This window comes from Monodelphis domestica, chromosome 5, assembly GCF_027887165.1.
Source record: "Monodelphis domestica isolate mMonDom1 chromosome 5, mMonDom1.pri, whole genome shotgun sequence".
Lineage (NCBI taxonomy): Eukaryota > Metazoa > Chordata > Mammalia > Didelphimorphia > Didelphidae > Monodelphis > Monodelphis domestica.
In genome coordinates this window covers 276842488-276863372 of record NC_077231.1, presented here as the reverse complement: position 1 = coordinate 276863372, position 20885 = coordinate 276842488, and the positions used below count along the sequence as shown (strand labels likewise).

General features: G+C 38.9%; 1 protein-coding gene and 1 long non-coding RNA gene across 3 annotated transcripts in view; one reads left to right on the top strand and one right to left on the bottom strand.

The window, feature by feature from the left end:
- The window catches only part of AKAP9 (A-kinase anchoring protein 9), a 188256-nt gene extending 175212 nt beyond the window's left edge, over positions 1 to 13044 (bottom strand). The window contains exon 1 of the mRNA XM_056800198.1: positions 12703 to 13044. Coding sequence (XP_056656176.1) covers positions 12703 to 12750 — 48 coding nt within the window. The 5' untranslated portion in view covers positions 12751 to 13044. The remainder of the gene's footprint in view (positions 1 to 12702) is intronic.
- A 4541-nt stretch (positions 13045 to 17585) lies between these two features.
- Positions 17586 to 20885, top strand: part of LOC103104565 (uncharacterized) — a 54057-nt gene continuing 50757 nt past the window's right edge. For both annotated transcript variants that reach the window (XR_008912452.1, XR_001625230.2), the window contains exon 1: positions 17586 to 17666. This is a non-coding gene — a long non-coding RNA (uncharacterized LOC103104565). The remainder of the gene's footprint in view (positions 17667 to 20885) is intronic.

Genomic DNA, 20885 nt, shown 5'->3' with positions numbered 1-20885 from the left:
AGGATAGCATTGGTTTATATGTCAGAGGACAAAAGTGAGCTGAAGCTTTTTTTTTTTTCAGACATATTAAGTTGGGAATCTCATATCTCAAACTGTATTACACAACAATAATTATCAAAACTATTTGGTATAGGTTAAAAAATAGGAAAGCCAATAAGTGGACAAGCCTGGATACTAAACATATAGAATGATAATAATTTAGTAGTTCAATAAATTCCCAAACCACAACTATGGAGCTAAGGATTATCATTACTGGATGAAAACTTCTGAAAAAACTGAAAAGCAATCTGGCAGAATTTAGGTTTAAACAACATTTCACAGCCTATACCAAGATATATTCCAAGTAGACTTAGATATAAAAGGTCATATCTTAGGCAAATTAGAGGTTCAAGGAAAGAAATAGCTTTCCTAGATATAAACAGAGGAAGAACTAATGACCAAACAAATGACAGAGGATCACATAAGATGAAATATAGGATAACTTTGATTACATGAAACTTATAAAATTTTTGTACAAACAAAAGCAGTCATCAAAATTAGACTAATTAAAATTAATTATTTCTATTTTATCCTGAATATAGCCTGTTTGTATATAACTTTGACTATGAGAATCTTGAGAGCAGGTACTGCCTTGCCTTTTATTATATCCCCAATCCTTGGCACACTGGAAGTGCATAATAAATGCTTACTAATGCCCCTTGACTAGAAAATGACTAAACATGCTGTGATATATGACCATACTAGAATATTGCTACATGAGAAATTTTGAAAGAGATGCTTTTAGAGGAACCTGGGAAACTTGTATGAACTCAAATGGGGTAAAATGAACAAAACCCTAAGAACAATTTATACAGTAACAACATTTTTAAAAGGAAAATACAAGTTTTAAAGATTAAGAAGTATATTCAATGACCAATCATGATTCCAAAAGGCTGATGAAGTACCATCTACTGAGAGAGAAGGGCTGGATTCAAGGTACAAAGTGAGGCAAACTTATTCAAATAGAAAAAAAAAAGTAGGAATAGGTTTTGTTTGATTATGCATATTTGTTACTAACCTTTTTTTCTTTTTTTTCCCCTAGCTTGGGAGAGTGGAGGGACAGCACACCAAAGAGATTTGCTTTTTCAACTACATTTTGTGTATGTGTGTATATAGTAAATTGGAAGTAGTCTCTGAGAGAAGGTACTAGCATTGAGGGAGGACCTGGAAACATTTCTTGGAAAAGGTAGAATTTTTAGCTAAAACAGAAACAACAAAAAGTAGTACATTGCTTAAAAAAAACTTTATGTATGATTTGTTATTGGTATAAAAATGGCTCTATTAAATGACAGGAAGGACACCTTTTCAAAAGGTGGTAATGATTTGTATCAAACAATTGACTCTTTGGAAAGATTATTTAGTAGCAATATGTATGTGTAAAACAGTTAACTATAAACACTGAGAGACAATAAGGTGGACACAAGAAGGCTCAAGCTCTGAAACTTTGATTCAATAACTGTTCTAAGTAAGTCAAACTAAATACTAAAAAATAACCATTTAGAATTTAGTTGTATATGGGGAGCTCAATACAATAAAATGGAATATAAATAATTCAATGAATCTTTTTATGAACTGGTGATAATGCAGATTTAAAAACACTAATAAATTAGCAAAATGGACTGAATTCTTGACAAGGTGGGATATACAGAATCTATTGTCCCATTCATTACTTGTTAATGTTTATGATGTTAAAATACCTTAGTCAGCAACATCTATAATAAATTCTTTTGTCAAGAATATATTGAAAAAAAATCTACTGAGACACCAAACAATCTATCACTTAACTGTCTGGTTCAGCTTCTGACCTCATCATACAATTGTACCTGCCCTCTACTGAAGTTGCCAGTGATCTCAGAACTGCTCAATATAATGGCATTCTCAAACCTCATTCTCCTTGCCCTCTCTGCAGTCTTTGCCACTGCTATTTACCCTCTTCTTCACATTCTCTTCTAAGTTTTCAAAGCACTGCTCTCTCCTAGTTCTCCTACCTGTCTGACAGCTCCTTCTCAAGACTCCTTTGCTGGATCTTCATCTAGGCTATGCCTGCTTAAGGTAGGTGTCCCCCAAGGATGTGTCCTGGGTCCTCTTCTCTTCTCTTCTCTTCTCTTCTCTTCTCTTCTCTTCTCTTCTCTTCTCTTCTCTTCTCTTCTCTTCTCTTCTCTTCTCTTCTCTTCTCTTCTCTTCTCTTCTCTTCTCTTCTCTTCTCTTCTCTTCCTATACTACTTCCCTTAGTGACATAATTAGCTTCCACGAAATCAATTGTCATCTCTATGCAGATAATACTCAGATCTATTTATCTAGCATAATTCTGTCTCCTAACCTCCAGTCTCACATGTCAAAGTCGCGGTAGATATCTTAAACTCAATACATCCAAGATTGAACTCATCTTTCTTCCCAATAGCTCTCCCATCTTCTTTAACATTTACTGAGGACTCCATCATCCTCCCAGTTATCCAGTCTTATAAATTAGATGTCATCTTTGATTTCTCACTCTCTTTTACCTCCCCAAACCCAATATATTGGCAAGTCCTGGAGATATCTCTCTTATGTAAGTTCTCATCTTTCCTCTAACACTGCCACCACCTTCATCATTTCATGGTTCATTCACAAGTATAACAGCCTTTTGGTTGGTCTTCTAGTAAAATGCAGGTCTATGTCTTCCAGTATCTCCTAATTACCTCCAAGATCAAATACAAAAATCTGGTTTCAATTTTAAAGCCCTTCAAAGCCTGATCCCCTTCCTATCTTTCAGTCTTCTTATAGCTTACTCCCATCAAGGTACACAATGATCCTGGGACACTAGCTTCCTTGCAGATTCTCAGACAAGATATATTCCATTTCTGGAATCAGTTCTTTTTTTACTGGCTGACCACTACTGCTGCAGTCTCCACCTCCTTACTTCCTCTAGCTTCTTTCTGTAAGAACCTTTTCTTAGTGACCCCCCCCTTAATTCTGGGGCTTCCTTCTGAGATTTCTTGTCTTTAATCTAGCTCATTTTTACATACTTGATTGGCTGTTGTCTCTCTCAAGGGAATGTGAATTCCTTGAGGCTAGGAGCTGTGGTGTCTTTGTATTCAAGAATTTAGCACAGTGTCTGGCACACAGTGCTTAATGAATGCTTGCTGGCACACAGTGCTTAATGAATGCTTGCTGATTTCATAACATCACTTTCAATTTATATGGCATCCTTCCCCTAAGAACCCAGAGTTCTCATATCCTCCAACAGACCTGTGAACAAGGGTAGAGCAGGAATTATAAGACTGGTAACTTATTCACAAAGGGATTTAAAATTTGGATACCATCTAATCTCATTTGAGTTCCACAAGCCCCCTTCTGAGGTTGGTGCTACAAGTATTAAAAAAAGGTTATGTGATTTGCCCATGGTCACAAGCATTGCAAGCTGAATTAGAATCAAGTTCTCTCTGATTTCCAAGTCCAGCACTCTATCTACTGTATTATACTATCTTTCAAAGATGAAGCAGCTAAAGTCCAGAGTGAAGTGCCTCTGCTCTCAAGGAACTCACATTCTAATGACATCTGAGAGAACATGCAATCAATCATATACAAACAAGATATATTTGGGATCTCAGAGGGAAATTAAGTGACTATAGGGGAAGGTTGCAAAGAAGCAAATTTAGGAATAATTAGAGGTTAAACTGCCTAATCCCCAAGCAGAATGGGTTACCTTATGAAATACTGGGCTCCCTTTCACTAGAAGCCTTCAGATAAAGACTAGATAACCACATCACCTATCACATAAGAGATTCTTTTTCTAGGATGTATTGTACTAGATGGTCACTAAAGTCCCTTCTAAATCTAAAATTATTATGTGATTTTATTCCTAGTCTATGAGCATAAAACCAAAGAAAATTTTGGACTAGAATTCAAGTCTCCTAATGCCTATCTCAGTGCTCTCTGTAGTTGACAATTATTGTAGAATTTCATAGAATTAAAGACTTTCAGAGCTGTAAAGAACCTTTAACTTAATTCAATCTTAATCCATTTTACAAACTTAAGAACCAGATACCCAGAGAAATGAAATGACCTGTACAGTATCTGGCAGTTAATAGTGATGATTTAATTATATAACACTGTTGGCCCAGTGAAATAGGTAATAACACAATAATTAACTCCGTATTATAGATGAGGAAGCTGAGACTTAGAAAGGTTTACTGATTTGCTCACTGATATGCAGGCTAAGAAGTAGAAAATCTAAAATTCAGAGCTAGGGCTTCTGCCTCTAAGCCAGAGTAGATTTTCTCTACCCTAAAATGGAAAATTCAGAGATAATCCAAGCTAAATAAAATTTGTAAATACAGTTTAAATAAACTTAACTTTTGGTGAGGTAGTTTAAAAATATGATAACTTTTATTGAATTTTAATAGATTTGTATTATAAATAAATAATATGAACATGGATATTCCTTCCACCTGATGTTTTTATGGTGGGAGAATAAATTTGAGTTTTTCAGATCAAGCATTTGGAAATTACATGTAATTACATGTATTTCTACTGAAATGTAGAAATAGCTGACATAAGATTCTTTTTATTTTAAAATTTTTCTACAGTGTAGTTCTAGATCATTAATTTTTTAAGTGGATTTTTGCTATGTGGAATAATGTACTCTTTTTACCCCAGGCTCTTTCATCTTTAGGTTATTTGAATATATTATCCAATTCCCTTTTCACTGCCTGTTTTGAATGCTCCATCATTTGGTTTCAGTTTCACTGGGACTGTGAACATATACCAGAACTCTCCTTAGTAACTCTATCCTTACTGGACTGCATTCTGCTTTTCATATGGGATGACAGATCCAGAGCTGGAAGGTCATCTAATTCAATCCCCTCACTATATAGAGGAATAAACTATATAGAGGAATAAAAAGACCCCAAAAGATTAAATGCCTTTATCCATGGTCACGAGTAGTCTAGTTCAGTTGTCATATGAGGCCAGGTCCTCTGCCTCCAAACCCAACACTTCTTCAATATCACCATTGCTGCCTCTTTAATCAGTCACTTCAATTTGCTCAGTTCTTGCTTTGTATGTGTGGTTCTTTCATGAAGAGCCTCCTATATACAAGTTTTAAAGAGTCCATCTTTCAGTCTCTCCTCTTAGAGTTTCACCCTTTGAGATTTCTATACAGTTTTCCAATAAAGCTCTAATGCCATGAAGTGGTAGTCTCTCGGTGACCGAGAATGACTATTGATTTTGTGCGTTATCATCTCCGGTGTACCCTCATGTGGCTTTGGAGTCCAAAGGCTGAGGCGCAAAGTTTGTGGCACATGGAGCATGGGACTCCAGTTGTTACGGGAGGTGCGGCTGTGGCCTGGTGTCGGCGTTCACGCGCAGTGGCAAGATGTCGACGTCACTCATCTTCAAAGGTGGTGGCCCCAATCCTTTCATGACCATTTTTCATAGGTGAGCTGATCTGCACAGGTAGAAGGAATTTCTACCTACCAGTGAAATCATAGGTCATCAGTATACATAATAAAAAAATGTCTCACTACTCCAGGGATCAATGGTAATGTGATCTCCAAATACTCACATAGGTTTGGCCTTCTAGAAATTCTTTGATGTTCAATAAAAGATAGATGTACACTAAAGGATTTCATACAACTGTTACATACACAGAATCTTTCCAGTGTGAATTCTTTACTGCTGGATAGTCATTGCACTTACAGGATTCCTCTCCAAAATGAATCCTCCTAGTAATCTTGACCACTTGGAACAAAAAAGTATCTTAAAAAAAAAAAGTCTCTGTGCTATTAAAATGAGTGGTCACAAGGCCATACACTGTTTCACAGAAATGGTTTTCAAATTTTGACTTAGAGGCTGATTCTTATTCAATATTTAATTCTAATAAACCTGATTATTTGGTTTCCCATTTCAGAGCTAAAAAAAAAACATCATAAAGGTACATTCAATGTCTTATGATAATCAAAAGACATTGGACAATAAAGGAAAAATTAATCATAAAAAAGAAGAAATTAAAAGGAAAATAGTACTTCAAGACCTCTAATTATATCATAAAGCAGAAATCACCAAAACTATTTGGTACCAATTGGTTTTTTTAAAATAGAAAAGGAGATCAGTAGATAATACTAACTAAGCAAGAACCAGACACAGATATCACATATTACAAAATAAGCTCAAAATATATACTAGGCTTGAACATAAGAGATCACATCATTAAAAATTAGAAGATAATGAGGCCAGTTACTTTTCACAATTATGGTGTGAGGGAAAATTCTTAATTTAATAAAAGGATAAATGTAACAAAGGATAAAATAGATAATTTTGATTATGTGAAATCAAGAAACTTTTACATGAAAGAAATCATGTTATACCAATGTGAAAGAAAACCAATGACTAGGAAATCTTTGCATCAAAAATCTCTGAAAAGGGAGCTGATATCTAAGTTTTAATAGTTTAAAATTATATAGTTTTAATTGTAAAAAGGAGAAAGGATGAGCCCCTGGGATTGATGGTATCCTGGTTATTCAGAATGTCTAGTGAACTGACCCCCCTCCCAAGGGTATTTCCTTTCTACTCCGACAGAGAGCTGATGGCTGCTCTCTGACTCTTGCTTCCATAAGATGGAGGCACAGGTAAAGCAGAGATCTGTACCAGATTAAGGACACCACAGGAGTGGAAGTTGACATCGGGTTAAGAAATTTTTACATAACCTAACCCTCCTCTGGATGCCCTTCTGGTCAGACCTCTTAATGGAGGAAGATCAATGGCTTCTGAACCAGGACTTAGCTTTACCTGGTTCTAATAGAGATCTTCCCCATCCCCCCAAACCCCCCATGCAAACCGTTCCACCCACCAACCCTTTTATTCTTCCTTTAAAGATCTGACTGTTAATTATATACAACTGCTATTTATTTGGGAAAGGTACAAGGGGGAGATCAGGAAAGAGGTCAAACAGGGATTCCCTAAGCTAAAACCCAGCTTAAAGATGGATCCTTTGGCTTTGGCCAACAGCCTGGACTGGCCTGGAAACCATCTCTGTCTTCTTGTTCTCCTATGTTGGCTACCCTTATCCAGTATTAAAGAATCAGCAAATGTCTTTAGGTGTAGCTGGCAAGGAGGGAGATGTTTCAGGCATCAGATATGGTCTGGCAATCCTCAGGAAAATGGTAGGTTTATAATTCTGAGATGGGATTGGAGGAGATAAGACTGAGGAGAGACTCTAAATGAACACTATAATGCAAATTCCAACAACAGGGAAATGGGTTCGAGTCAAGAACACATGTGATAACCAGTGGAATCATGCGTCGGCTATGGGAGAGGGAAAGGCGGGGGGGGGGGGGTGGGAGAGGGGAGAGGGGAGGAAAAGAAAATGATCTTTGTTTCCAGTGAATAATGTATGAAAACGACCAAATAAAATAATGTTTAAAAAAAGAAAAAAAATAATTCTGAGATGGAAATCGGAGTTGTTTCACTCCCAGGGTTCAAAACTGGACTCCCTCAGAGACTTTGTTGGTTCCCAGAAGCCCCTGCCCCCAACCATTCCAATTGCCCCTGTCTGTCACTCTGCTTCTCCAGCATTCCATTTCAACTCTGTGTAAAATCTACCCAATCATAATTGTTCATCCTTCATTTTTGAAGTAATGTCTTGACTTACTCTTGAATAGGATTTAAGTGAGACAGAGTTGCAAGAAGTTGAAGGCCTCTCTTTCTCTCTTCCAGAGTCAATGAAGTCCAAGGGGCATCCAAGAGCCAAGATAAAAATTGGGATAACTGACAGGTATGGGATGCAGTGGACAACCATGGCATCTTTGACATCTGATCAATTGTTCTCATCTGCACATTCCATTGGGGAAGTCTTCATATGTTTGAGATGGAGCAGTCCCCTTTGGCACTCATGTATATGGGATCCAGAGTCATTCCCCAATAAACAAGTAGCCAAAAGAGATGCACAACAGTTCTCAAAAGAACTATATCAACCAAGGGAAAGTTACTCAGCACCACTAATTAGAGAAATGCAAATCAAAACAACCCTAAGGTTTGGCCTTATGTCTAGCAAATTGGCAAAGATAAAAGTAAAACTGTCAGCATCAGAAGGAAGATGGTGTTGGTGGAGCTGTGAACAAATCCAACTAGTTTAGAAAGCATTTTGCAACAAAATTAAGTGACTAAAATGTCCACACCCTTTGACCCAAAGATCCTCCTCCCTGGCACATTTCCCAGTGAAGTCATACATTCTCTACCATTCACAGATGCCCCTTTTTTTTGGGGGGGGGCAGGGCTGGCAAAGGAACTGGACATAAAATACATGCCCATTAATTTGGGAATGTCTGAATAAGTTATACTATATGAACGTAATGGGATATTAGTGTTATAAATGATGACTAAAGAATTCAGAGAATTATCAGATTAATATGAACAAATGCATAAGCAGAATTAAAAAGAAATAAATGACACTAAACAAAAGAAATGAACTATTATGTAATTATAAAGCCCACACTTGGCCCTGGAGAAGCAATCAATGAACTATTACTAAATGACTACGCTGGGTAACTGGTAAGCAACAATAACAATATGAAATGAAGGTCTGGAGGTCAGTGCAGGGAGAGAGACATTTACTTACAGATATACAAAACAAATACAAGGCAATAGTGGAGGAAATGGCAGAGGTCAGAGCCTCCTGGTATGGAATACTGTACATACTGTATGTCAGTCAATAAACACTTTTAAATGCCTGCAGCATCCCGTGTCTCAGGCACTGGGCTAAGTAGTAGAAATACAGAAAGGCAAAAGATAGCTCCTGCCCTTGAGTAGCTCCCAATCTAAGGGGGGGAATAACATGCAGATAGACATGTACAAACAAGCTATATACAAGAAAAATGGGAAGTAGTTTTAACAGAGAGAATGCACTAGAACTAAGGACTCTTGATTAGTTTTGTTGAACTGGCTTTTTCTGTTTCTAAATAATGATTACAAGTGATGATTTAACAGGCCCAGGGGAAATGAAGATTTGGAAATGAATGTAAAATCAAAAAGATATCAATAAAAATAAGATAGATATGTTCATGCAACAAAATGTAGCTATAGCTACATACCTATCTGGAAGGCGATAAGAAACCTTATTACTAGGGCTCTGGACAAAAAGCCCAATTATAATAATTGATTTTAGGCAGTAAAGTACTTGTTTTGCTCTTCTCAACCTACAGTACCACTAGTATCAGAAAAATATTTTTCAAAAGTCCATCTCAAATGTAATTTTCAATTTTTAAGAAAGGGTCTCAATTCCACAAGGTAATACTTAGTATTTTTTTCTAAAACAAAAATTAAAGGTTAAATTCCTAACAATAGGAATTTATGATTTATATGGGTCTTCTGTTTTCATAACTCCATGAGGTATGTATAGGTCAAGTTGTCTCCTTTTAGTCTGTATTATGTACAAAATGTTAGAAAGAAAGGATGATGGCATTTGTCTGAAAAAAAAAAAACTCCATGAGGGAGGCAGTAAAAATATTATCTTCATTTTAAATACAAGGAAACCAAGGCTTGGAGTGACTAAGTGACTTTCCTATATTCACCCAGCTAGTAAGCAAGACATCTTAAAGAAAAGCAGCTACTACAAATCACCCCCTCCTCAGCCTCCATTCAAACCCAGATGATCTCTGACAAGTTCAATGCTCTTTCCATTATACTCTACTGCTAGGCTAAGCAGGATCTGGTAGGATGAATAGCTGTAGAATTTTCAGAGACAAAAATAAAAAAATAAGATTTATAACTGTGTGAAAGAACACACCTCAAGGGTGAGGCATGGGTTTAAGTTTCAGCATTGTTCCTAGATGACCCTTGGCAGGTCACTTAACCGTTATCACTTCTGTTTGTTCATCTCTGGGGTTTGGAGGATGGCTGGATGACTTTATATAGTACTGTACGCCTCTGGTCCCCATGAGAAGAATGATCCTTTTATCTTTGTCCAAAATGTTGGGGGTTTTTTCTGAATGGTTTTACTTTTAGCTAAAGAATGATACTAGGACTGAAGGTGAAGAAAATTCCAGGATAAAAGTCAAACCAGGCTTTTTATCAAGTCAGAATTTTTATACTAGGCTCATAATGGTCAAAGTTTTAGAACTATAAGTGGCCTTAAAGGTCAAGAATCCCCATTTTGCAGATAAAGGGCACTTTGCATAAGAGAGGATGAAACACTGCCTTCAAGGTCACATAGATATTGAGTGAGTCCTTGACTGAACAATCCAGGTCCCTAAGTCCTGATCCAGCAATCTTACTAAATCACATCTTCCTTTATTGGCTTTTTGAAGGTATATATATCCTCTTTGTTCTTTTGACTGGTATACAAGCATCAGAGACTGCATTCATGCACTCAGGATGCAGAGATCAGAGCAACAATGAAGAGGCTTCTAAGCATGTTCCCCATCTCTCCTAGCACTTACAAAAGTCATAATAGTGATCCAACTGAATAAATGCAATTGCTTAAGCCTTGACTCTAAGTAACGTGAGTTCTGAGTGAAATCATCTGATGTATTGAAGTGAAGATTCAATTAAAGCTGTACTCACTAAAATCTTAGCAGTTAAATTGATTGCCTATAGTTGGCTCATTGTTGAAATCACTGTGGGGTGGGAGAGGGGGAGGCCAAGAAAGTTTGAAAGGGACAGCCAATCATATTAGCAACTACAATAATTGGTACAGACATTGGATTCTTGGAAGTTATGCCAACAGAATGTAAGATTTAGCAGGACCCAGAAAAAGGCTAATATATATATATAGGGACAGAGTTCCATACCTGAGGACAAGTCTAGCTAAGGTCCATCAACAGCAGCCTGGGCTACTAGTTGCTGAGTTTTTTGGTGGGTTAGAGCAACTCTTACTGAATGATGCAGAGAGATTTCAATGAGCATCAATGGTAGAAATCTCCATATTTTGTATCCTTTAAGTTCTGAAGTACTAATAATTATCTTAATAAGAGTTTTAAATCGACTAAAACTTGCCTTTAATAAAGACAATTTGAATATGATCCAAAAAGCCATGGACATTTTAAAGTAATATATTCAGAAATATTTTAAAAGAGATTTATTATTTTAATTTGCATCTTGTGGACAATAATGGTTGATATTTACCTAGCACTTTAAAGTTTACAAAAAGCTTTATAAAGGTTATTTAGCTTGATCCATACAACCCTATAAAGAAGGTAGATTAAAGTGACTGTCCATGTTACAGGCAGGAATTATACCAAGCTCTCTCTTAACCCCAGGTTATTCCTTTCTACAACTCCAAGCCACCTCTCTTCAGATGATGTCTATTATAAATCTGATATGTAATAATAACTCACCTCAGAAGTTTACTAACTACAGATTTTACTTTTTACATTTACTAGTTACTAGTTAAGCCAGTCGCCTAACTTCCAAGATGTCCTTATTTGCAAAATGGTAACAATAGCACCCATCTTACAGAATAGTGAAGATGGATTAAACCTGAAAGTACAGTCAGTGATTTTTTTTTTAACCCTTACATTCCATCTTAGAATCAATACCATGTGTTGGTTACAAGGCAGAAGAATGGTAAGGAATAGACAACGGGGGTTAGGTGTCTTGCCCTGAGTTACACAGCTAGGAAGTGTCTGAGATCAAATTTGAACCCAGGACCTCCCATCTCTAGGCCTGACTTTCAATCCACTAAGCCACCTACCAGGGGTTCTTATAATCTTATAATTATAATTCTTATAATGTGTGATACAGCTAATGTATCTCAAGCAAAGATAACAAAAGATAGAAATAATCGGTGTTGGAAGGGCTGGTTGGTTAAGAAAGAATGTTTTGAAAAGCAAATTGAAATCACGCTAAGAAAAAAAAACCCATTTAAAGTGACTAAAATGTTCATTCCCTTTGACCCAGAGATTTAGAGCTGAGCCACGTTTATCCTGGAAGTGAGGGACACGCCTCCATTCCCCACAAAACATCAAGCCCCCTAGCCACCACAAAGAACTTCTAAGCTCATGCCTCCTAAACCCCCCTCCTCTCTCCCCTCGCGGCATTTCACAGCTGGCACTTGTGGCACATTCAAGACATAGCTGTGTGGGGCCGTCTCCGGACAGCTGTCACAGGCCTATCCCGCTGGCCCAAAGTACCAACCTGGGGTGGGGGACCCTTCCTGCGAATGCGGAACGAGGGAAAAGTGCCCACCTGTCAAAACCTGCACATTAGCTCTGTGTGTGTGTGTGTGTGTGTGTGTGTGTGTGTGTGAGCGCGCGCGTGCGGGGGGGGGGGGATAGAGGGAAAAGTGAAGAGAGACAAAAGACACATCTACCTGGGGGAGGGGGAGAAGAGAGGGAGGAGACAAAAGAAACCAACTTGGCCGCCGTCCCCAAAGTAGGAAAGGGAGAGATGCCCACAAAGGCTGATGATGAGGATGAGACAAAAGCCAGGGTTCAGGGAGGCTCCCCCAGACCGCGGAGTCCCAGGCGGAGTCGGCCGGGCCCTCCCGCAGGCACCGGGAAGGCGAGTGGTGTCACCCAGCAGCTCCGAATGAAGGGGCGGGGCAGGGACCCCTTGCACTCGGGCAGAGCCTCCCCGCCCCTCTCCGCCCCCCACCGTGGCTGGAACAGGGCCCTGCCTGGGCCGCGGCCTCGCCTCGGCTTCGCGCCCCCGCCCTCCCCAGGCCGGGCCGAGCCGGGCCGGGCTTACCTTGGCTCTGCCGGCCTCCAGCTTCTTCTGCCGCTCCTCGTCCTCCATGGCCCGCGCTGGAGCGGAAGGGAAGGAAAGAGCAAGAGAAGGGTCCGCTTGAAATGGAAGACACGGCTGCAGGCTGTCCCCCGCGCTGCGCTCCGCCGCCACCGGCCCCGCGCCAACTCCCGTGGCCGGCTCACAGAAGGAGCGTCCCCGGCGCCGGCGCCGCCGCCGCCATCTTCGTCTCCACGTAAACAGACAGGCCGCGGGCGGGGTGGAGGGAGGGAAGGGGATGACGGCGCAGTCGCCGCTGACCAGGGCTCCTGCAGGTGCGCCGGGAGCCCCGCCTACCGACCCCCCGCCACGCGTCTGGTCACGCCCCTCGCCCCCCACAGCGCGCTAGGCCCCGCCTCCGACCGCTCTGACCAGCCTGGAAGGATTGAGACCTGCCTATCTGCCAGTTAAGTCAACCAGCTTAGATTCAAAGCGCACCATATGGTGCCGGCTCTGGGCCAAGTGCTGGGGAGACAAAAAAGACCCCGCCAGCCAGGTGCTGCTAGGAGAGAGACATTGGATAGTTACAGGCCAACGAGAGATAAACCAGAGAAATGGGGGAATAATCAGCACCATTGAGGGGAAACTGCCATTGCAGCTTCTCTCCCATTTCACGGATGGGAAAACCGAAAGTAGGGAAGTTCATTTTTGCAGGAAGTCCCAGGGAAGTTCATTTTTGCAGGAAGTCCCGCAGTGAATGTGGAGTAGAGAGGCAGGATTCGAACCCAGGAAAAGTGGGATGTAGTTTAAAGGGAATTCACACTTGGGATAGTTAGTATGGCTCAGTGAATAGAGACCCAACCCGGTAGTCTGGAGCTCCTGGGTTCAAATGTGACCTCAGGCAAGAGCTAGCTTTGTGACCCTGGGCAGGTCACTTAACCCCCACTGCCTTGGAACTGATACTTAGCATTGATTCTAAGACAGAAGGTCAAGACTTAAAAAATAAAATAAAATAAAACCAAGGGTACTCATTCACTGGTTTGGGAGTAGGGCTTCCATTTTGGCCCATGCACACTTGCTAGGTGGCTTCATTCAAACAAAGGAATTTAATTCATGGAAGCCTGTTGGAGTCCCCTTTGGCTGGTAAAACCTATGGGGGTCCCTTCTCAAAATGCAGTTTTTAAATACGTGAAATAAAATACCATAGGATACAAATGAAATCGATTGCATTGAAATATATATTATGTTGAATTACCAATTAAATACCAAATATATACATTAAAAATTAAGTTCATGGCCCCCAGGTTAAGAACTCCTGTAAGAAATGATCCCTAAAAAAAAATGAAATCCTTCAGCTTTTTTTTTTTTAATGCTTTCAAAGTAGCTTATCTTCTATGGACATAGTAATAGCACCCATCTCCCAGAGCTGTTAGGATCAAATGAGATAATTGTAAAGCCCTTAACACACTCTCGGGCACATAGTAAGTGCTATATAAGTGTTCACTATTATTATTATTATTGTTACATAACTGCTGCCTGCCTCAGTTTCCCAATCTATAAAATGAGGATAATAATAGCACTTCCCTTCCAGGGTTGTCATGATGATCAAATGAGATGATTGTAAAGTCCTTAACAGTTTCTGGCACAAAGTAAGTGCTATATATGTTATTATTTTTTAGGTTCAGGCAATACAAAATTAGATCTGGATTTTTAAGGCCATCTAATTCAACCACTTCATTTTGCAGATAAGGAACCTGGGGCTCAGGGTGGTTAACTCACTTGTCCAGGTTCACACAGGTACTAGTGGCAGCCCAGGGCTTAAAATCCCAGTTCTCTGGCTCAAAATCTTACCATTGCATTGGCATTGCTCTTCCACTGGTCCTAAGCTAACTAATGGAAGGGAGGAAGGCAAGGGGACAAAGGGGAGCTCATACATAGTACTAGGGCACAATTGGGTTGGGGGCAGATTTAAAGCATGAGGACACAATAACAACGGAGAGGGGCAGAAGCATGGGGGAGATTTCAGATACAGGGCTTAGTTGAGACTTGAAGTCCAAAAGATTGTGATGAGTCTGATGCACCTAGAATGCTTCTCCCAATACAGTCTGTCTTCCTTCTGTGCTACCTCCTCCTCAAGTCCCCCCAACTCCAGATCCCAGCTATTTGTGGCCCCTTCTGCCTCTGATTTTTCCCTTGTCCCTCCCTTTACTCCCTACCTTGTATTATACTTACTTGTGTACATGCTGCTGCATTGCCTCAGTGAGTTTCTGAAAGATAGGAACATCTTGTCTTGCCTTTATCTTTTTATTCCTAGAGTTCTAAGCAGTGCTTTGCACATAGTAGGTACTTACTAAATGCTCTCTTCCTCCAACTCTGAATCTCTCTGCTCTTAACCCCCCGGGGAAGAAACTCCCCCCAGCTCTTTGCCATGCCCTCACTTACTCTGTAGGAAGAAGAGAGTTTTGTGGAGATTCTAGTTGTAAAGGGGGTGACCTGAGGGTCATGGGATTTAGCCTGGAAAGGACTGTAGAAATGTCTTCATTTTCCCCATGAGGAAACCAGGTGAATGACAGAGACTTGCCCTCTGTGGGTCCACCCTGATACCCGACATTAATGCTGAGATGAAAAGAAGGCTCATGTACCCCAAGCTTCAGTTTCATAACTCAGTTAAACTCTAAGGTCTTCTAGGTGAGGCAGGAACCAACCAATTCAGTTTTGTTTTGTTCTTTTTAAAACAAAACTATAAGCTTTTGAAGTCAGAGACAGGATTTCGATGGCATTTCCATGTGGGTCAATAAAAGCTGGTTGGATTGAATTTAACCAGCCCTTCCCCTCACCTTCTCTCTCCTTTACTTTAATTCTCCCCATCATTCAGTCCCCTGCAGCAGCCCATTACCATTCTCCTTTTCCCTCTAATCCATACCATCACCATCAACATACACACACATACTCATACACATACTCATTCATTCCCTTCAATCTGAAAAGTGTCATGAAAAAGGTGAGAAGGGTCCCAAACATTACCTTGAAGGATCCTACCTTGTGCTGAAGGTATGGTGGATAGAGTCTAAAACTTCCTAGGAGGGGGACTGAAAAGTCAGCAGTCTGGCAGAGTAGGGGCTGAGGAAATTAAGATGAAATCAAACTAAAGGATGACTAGGATCCTTGATTTTGCTCTATGTGTTGTGTGTTTTTGGAACCTGGATTTCAGAACAGATCGTGGGTCAGCTGGTCTAGGCTCCTACTGCAGCTTCTTACCTTGAAAAGGGATAGGAGGTGGTTGTAGTTTTTAAAATTCTTTTTTTATTATAGGAGTAAACCAGTCAAATATCTGCATACAGGAAAAACAAGCCTAGCTTGGGAGGAGTTTTTTGATCTTCAGTTTGAAATTATTTAAATTTTTTTGTGCCATAGTTGAAACTTACCAATTCAGGGACTGGTGACATGCAGTAGAATCATGCCCTTTGATAATTGGAAAAGATCTTAAATATTATCTAACTCAACCTTCTCCTTTTATAGATGAGGAATCTGACCCAGAAAGATTATAGCCACATTCTTAGTTGGGACAAAGCCAAAATTAGAATTCAACTCTCCTGATTTCTAAAAATGCTTTTAAAATGAAAATTATTTGTGTGCTAGGTTCCAACTATATACTTTTTGATAATTCTATACGTAAGTTGTAAAAATCTTTAAAAAAAACTTATGAAAGATTTATGATGGGGAATGCTATCCACCTCCAGAGAAAGAACTGTTGGAGTCATCTTTCATATCAGTGTATTTATGATTTTGTTTGGGGGTTTTGGTTATGCATGAGTGCACTCTTATAATAAAGACCAATATAGAAGTATATTTTGCATGACAATAAAATTAAAATTTTAAATTAAAAAAATCAACTTAATGTCTTAACTAAATAGATCTATGCTTTCTTCAGTATCAGATCATAACCTCATCTGATATTAATAAAGACTGGGGAGTCCTGAGATCTTACTCTTAGCAAAATTAGCTTTTTTGTTTGAGGGAAAGTGGCATAGTGGACAGAGAGTTGGACCTTGAGTCAGAAAGATGTAGGTTCAAATCTTGTGCCATACTTCTGTATGTATGCAACCCTTAGTCATTTTCAGTCTCAGATTTCCTCACCTATAAATGAAGACAATTATAATGCTTACTTTTCAAGGGAGGAGTTGTTATGAGGATGTAAAGAGAGTACATATAAAGTATTTTGCAACCTTTAAGTGTTATATAAAAATTAGCTATTATTGTTTATTTGGACAATAAAATTTCTAAACGTTTTACAAAGGAGCCTACTTGTTGTACATCATATTTTTATTTGGATAGGACCAACTTCCTTAAAAATTAAATTACGGGGCCAGCTAGGTGGCACAATGGGTGGAATACCAGACCTGGAATTAGGAGAACCTGGGTTCAGATCTGGTCTCAGACACTTCCTAGCTATGTGACCCTGGGCAAGTCACTTAACTCTGTTTGCCTAGCCCTTGTCCATTTGTCTGAAGAGTTTTTACTAAAACAGAAAGTAAGGATTAAAAAATAAGTAAAAAATAAAAGAAAATAAATTACATACAAATCTCTTAAGATTCCTATAGTATCTTATTAAGTCTTAAAAATCTTTCATATTTTAATTAAAAAATTTAATTCATTTACAAAATTAAAAATTATTCTAATCAGTGATATTATCCACTTAGAGGACTTGCAGACAATTATAGCCTTAGAGTGTTTTATGGGGAAATAAGAGATTAAGCTGTTTACCCAGTTGTGCAACAAATATGTGGAAAATATATGACTTGAACACAGGTCTTCCTGCCTCCAAGGCTGTCTGTCTATGCCTATGTCTGTCTATATATATAATATATATGCATTTTTATATATATACCATTGCTGTCACATCTATACAGAGTATACTCCATTAAAGTTCCTCCAGTGCTTTATGATATGAAGAAGTCTTGGATTCTCAAACACTATGGCAGTGGGAGGTAAGTTCCTCAGTTTTACCAAACTGGAAAGACTCAGAGCATGGACCTGGCAACCTCTTGTTATGAGAAAACCATTCCAGACGAGTCTGGAGAGGTTTCTTACCCAAAGTCAGTCCTATAAAATATTTTGTCACAATTCATGAAACCAACTACTAAGGCATGGAAGAGTTTTGATATGAGTCAGCCTTCCTTGATGGAGCTCCTTTACCAGTGAAACTACACATTCCTTTTGGTTGACAGTTTTAATATATAAATCCCATAATAAGTCACATTTACTTTTTTTCTTTCTGAAACATTACGATTGTCATATTTGATGTTTAAACCCTAGAGTTACAGACCCCCAGAACTGCAATAGAATTGAGATACCTCTTAGTCCAGTCTATGCTTGTGCCCAAAAGAATATGATTTAGTTTATAGAACTGGCAAAAGATGGTCCTTCTAAACATACTGTGATTTTTTTTGAGAGCAGAGACTGGTTTTTTGCCTTTCTTTGAACCTTCTACTCTTAGCATAGTACTTGGCACATAGTAAACATTTGATACTTGATGGCTCCACAAGTAGTTAGTTTTCTAGTTTAATAAATTCAAGTGGAAGATGTTGGTGGGGAGGGAGGGAAGAAGGAAGGAAACCTCACTACTTCCCAAGGTAGCCCATTCCAGCTTTTGGATAATTTGAATCGTTTTCCCTTAAAATAATCCAGCGTTGCTCCTTTACAATTTCTACTCATCGCTTTAGCTTTTGTTCCTTGGGACCAAACAGAATAGGTCTAATCCCTCCTCTGTATCCCAATCCTTAAAAAAAATGAGAGGACAGCTATCAGACATCTAATAAATCCCCTATAGGCTCACCTGTCAATTATTTTTCTTCAGTGTCGAAGTCCTATTAGGCTCTGTATAATATTATATTATAGCTATAATGGCAACTATGTTATATGCTATCGTATAACTATAATGGCAACTGACATTAATCCAAGAAATCTAGAAATGAGGTTTAAAAAGTGCTATTCCCTCTCCACCACTCACCCCTCCACCTCATACCTTGGAAATAAAATTTTAGATCCTTTCAAGTCCAAAGGAGAATCAAAAGTTTAAAAACCTTCATCTTAGCCTTCTTTGGATTAAAGATAAAATCCCTTTGGCCTTTTATCATGTGGTCTGTTTCCCAAACCTTCTATCATTACTTTTCCCTGGATCCTCCCCAAGTCCTCCATATCTCATTTAAGTTTACAGGTCACTAAATTGGACAGTTTTCCATTAAAGGCCAGATAAATGTTTAACAAAGAAATAGGATTATCTTTGGGCAAGCTATGTGGCCCACTGGATAGAGTGCCACATTCATCTTCCTGAGATTCATCTTCCTCAGTTCATATCTGACCATAGACACTTGCTAGCTATGTGATCCTATCAAATCACTTAATCATGTTGGCCTCAGTTTCCTCATCTGTCAAGTGAACTGGAGAAGGAAATGGCAAACCTCTCTAGTATCTTTGCCAAAAAATCTCAGATGGGGGTCATGAAGAATTGGACACAACTGAACAACAACAAGAGATTATCTTGGGGTTCCTACATGCTAAATTCCAGTTTATATATCCTAGTTAATTTTTTTTAAGCCACAATGCTCCCTAATTGACTCCCTTGGATTTCACAAGGCCATATTTGTGAATAAGTTATTCTGATGCAACTTTGTCACATCTGTAACTGAAATACTTCCATGATTTGTTGAGGTTTAAAAAAATGTTAATCCAGAATTACAAGGTGCCAGCCACCCCACCCACTGGTACACATATACATATATATCATATATATATATTTTGTTTTCCCACTAGCATATTTAGTCAACAGTCTTCATTCTGTTACAGAAGTCATTAATAAAAATACTAAATAGTATTGACTCAAACTCCTTCAGGCTGAAAATGACCCAATATTTATTACAAGCAGCTATTTAATTATGCTTCCAGCAAAGAATGCACCTATTTCCCTCATTTCTTGATAAATATATATGGAGAAACAGAATAATAACAGAGTTGGATTGCTTTATTCTTAATTCTGGTCAGAATCTTGGTTATCACAATAAAGAGCAAAAGTGCATGTCAATGAAGACCTAGTATCCCAAAATGTATTATTCAGTTCATAAAAGTGACAAGTGCTCAGAGATGTAATTTGTGTTTAACCTACTTAGTTCTTCTGCTCTTTGCTATTTCCTCCAATAGAATATAAGCTCCTTTTGGATTTGTTTTTGTATCACAGTTTCTTGCATGTAGCAGATGCTGAATGAAGGTCCTGTTGGCTTAGACTGACTTGGATTTGGTAATTTCTAATGGTTTCTGGGTGCATAAAATTGTTGCCCAGTTTTGTATTTTCTGCTTGACTTTTATGTCATTGCAAACTTTCATGGACTACTTCCAACCTAATACAAATATTTCCTCTTGGCTATCATCCTGCAAACATTCACATAGCGTAACAGTGGCTGAGTCCTGCCTCTGCTCCCTTTTTATCCATGTGACATTGGGTAAGTCATTGAATCAGTCTGACCATTACTTTTCTCATCTGAAAGACTAAAACAATCTTAAAACTCCGAATCTATGCTACTATATTTCCACTTGAATGACTGCACTTTCTGCTTTCACTTTTTACTATGGTGTTGCTATTCTAGCAGACTTTCAAGCTAGAAACCTTACTATCATTGTCCTAGACAGCTGGTTTCATCATTCTACTCCCACCTATTCCTCAATAAATGTTTATATTAAATGAAGGCACTAAGCGAGGCAGTGAGAATTTTTTTTTTATCACCTCTCTGGTGTGATAATTGAAGCTACAGAAATTGTTGAGATCAGGGGATAGAGTATAGAGCAGTAAAGAATGTGAAGACAGAACCTTGGTGCAAAGCATAAGATAGTAAACAATTCCAAAAAAGGAGCAGCCAGAGGGGTAGGAGGAAGACTAAGAGACTGCAGTATTATCATTAATGTTCCTATATCTTAATTATGGATATCTCCTAACGAGCTTTTCCTTCTCTTTTTCTGTGGTCTCTCAGAGATCTCATCAGCTCCCATGGGCTCAATTATCGTCTCTATGCAGATGACTCCCAAATTCATCACTAATGGCTCTCTTGAGTTACAGTCCTGCGTCACCAACTACCTGCTCAATATTTCCAACTGGATGTCCTATTGGCATCTCAAACTCCAAACAGATCTCCAAAACAGAACTTATGATCTTTCCC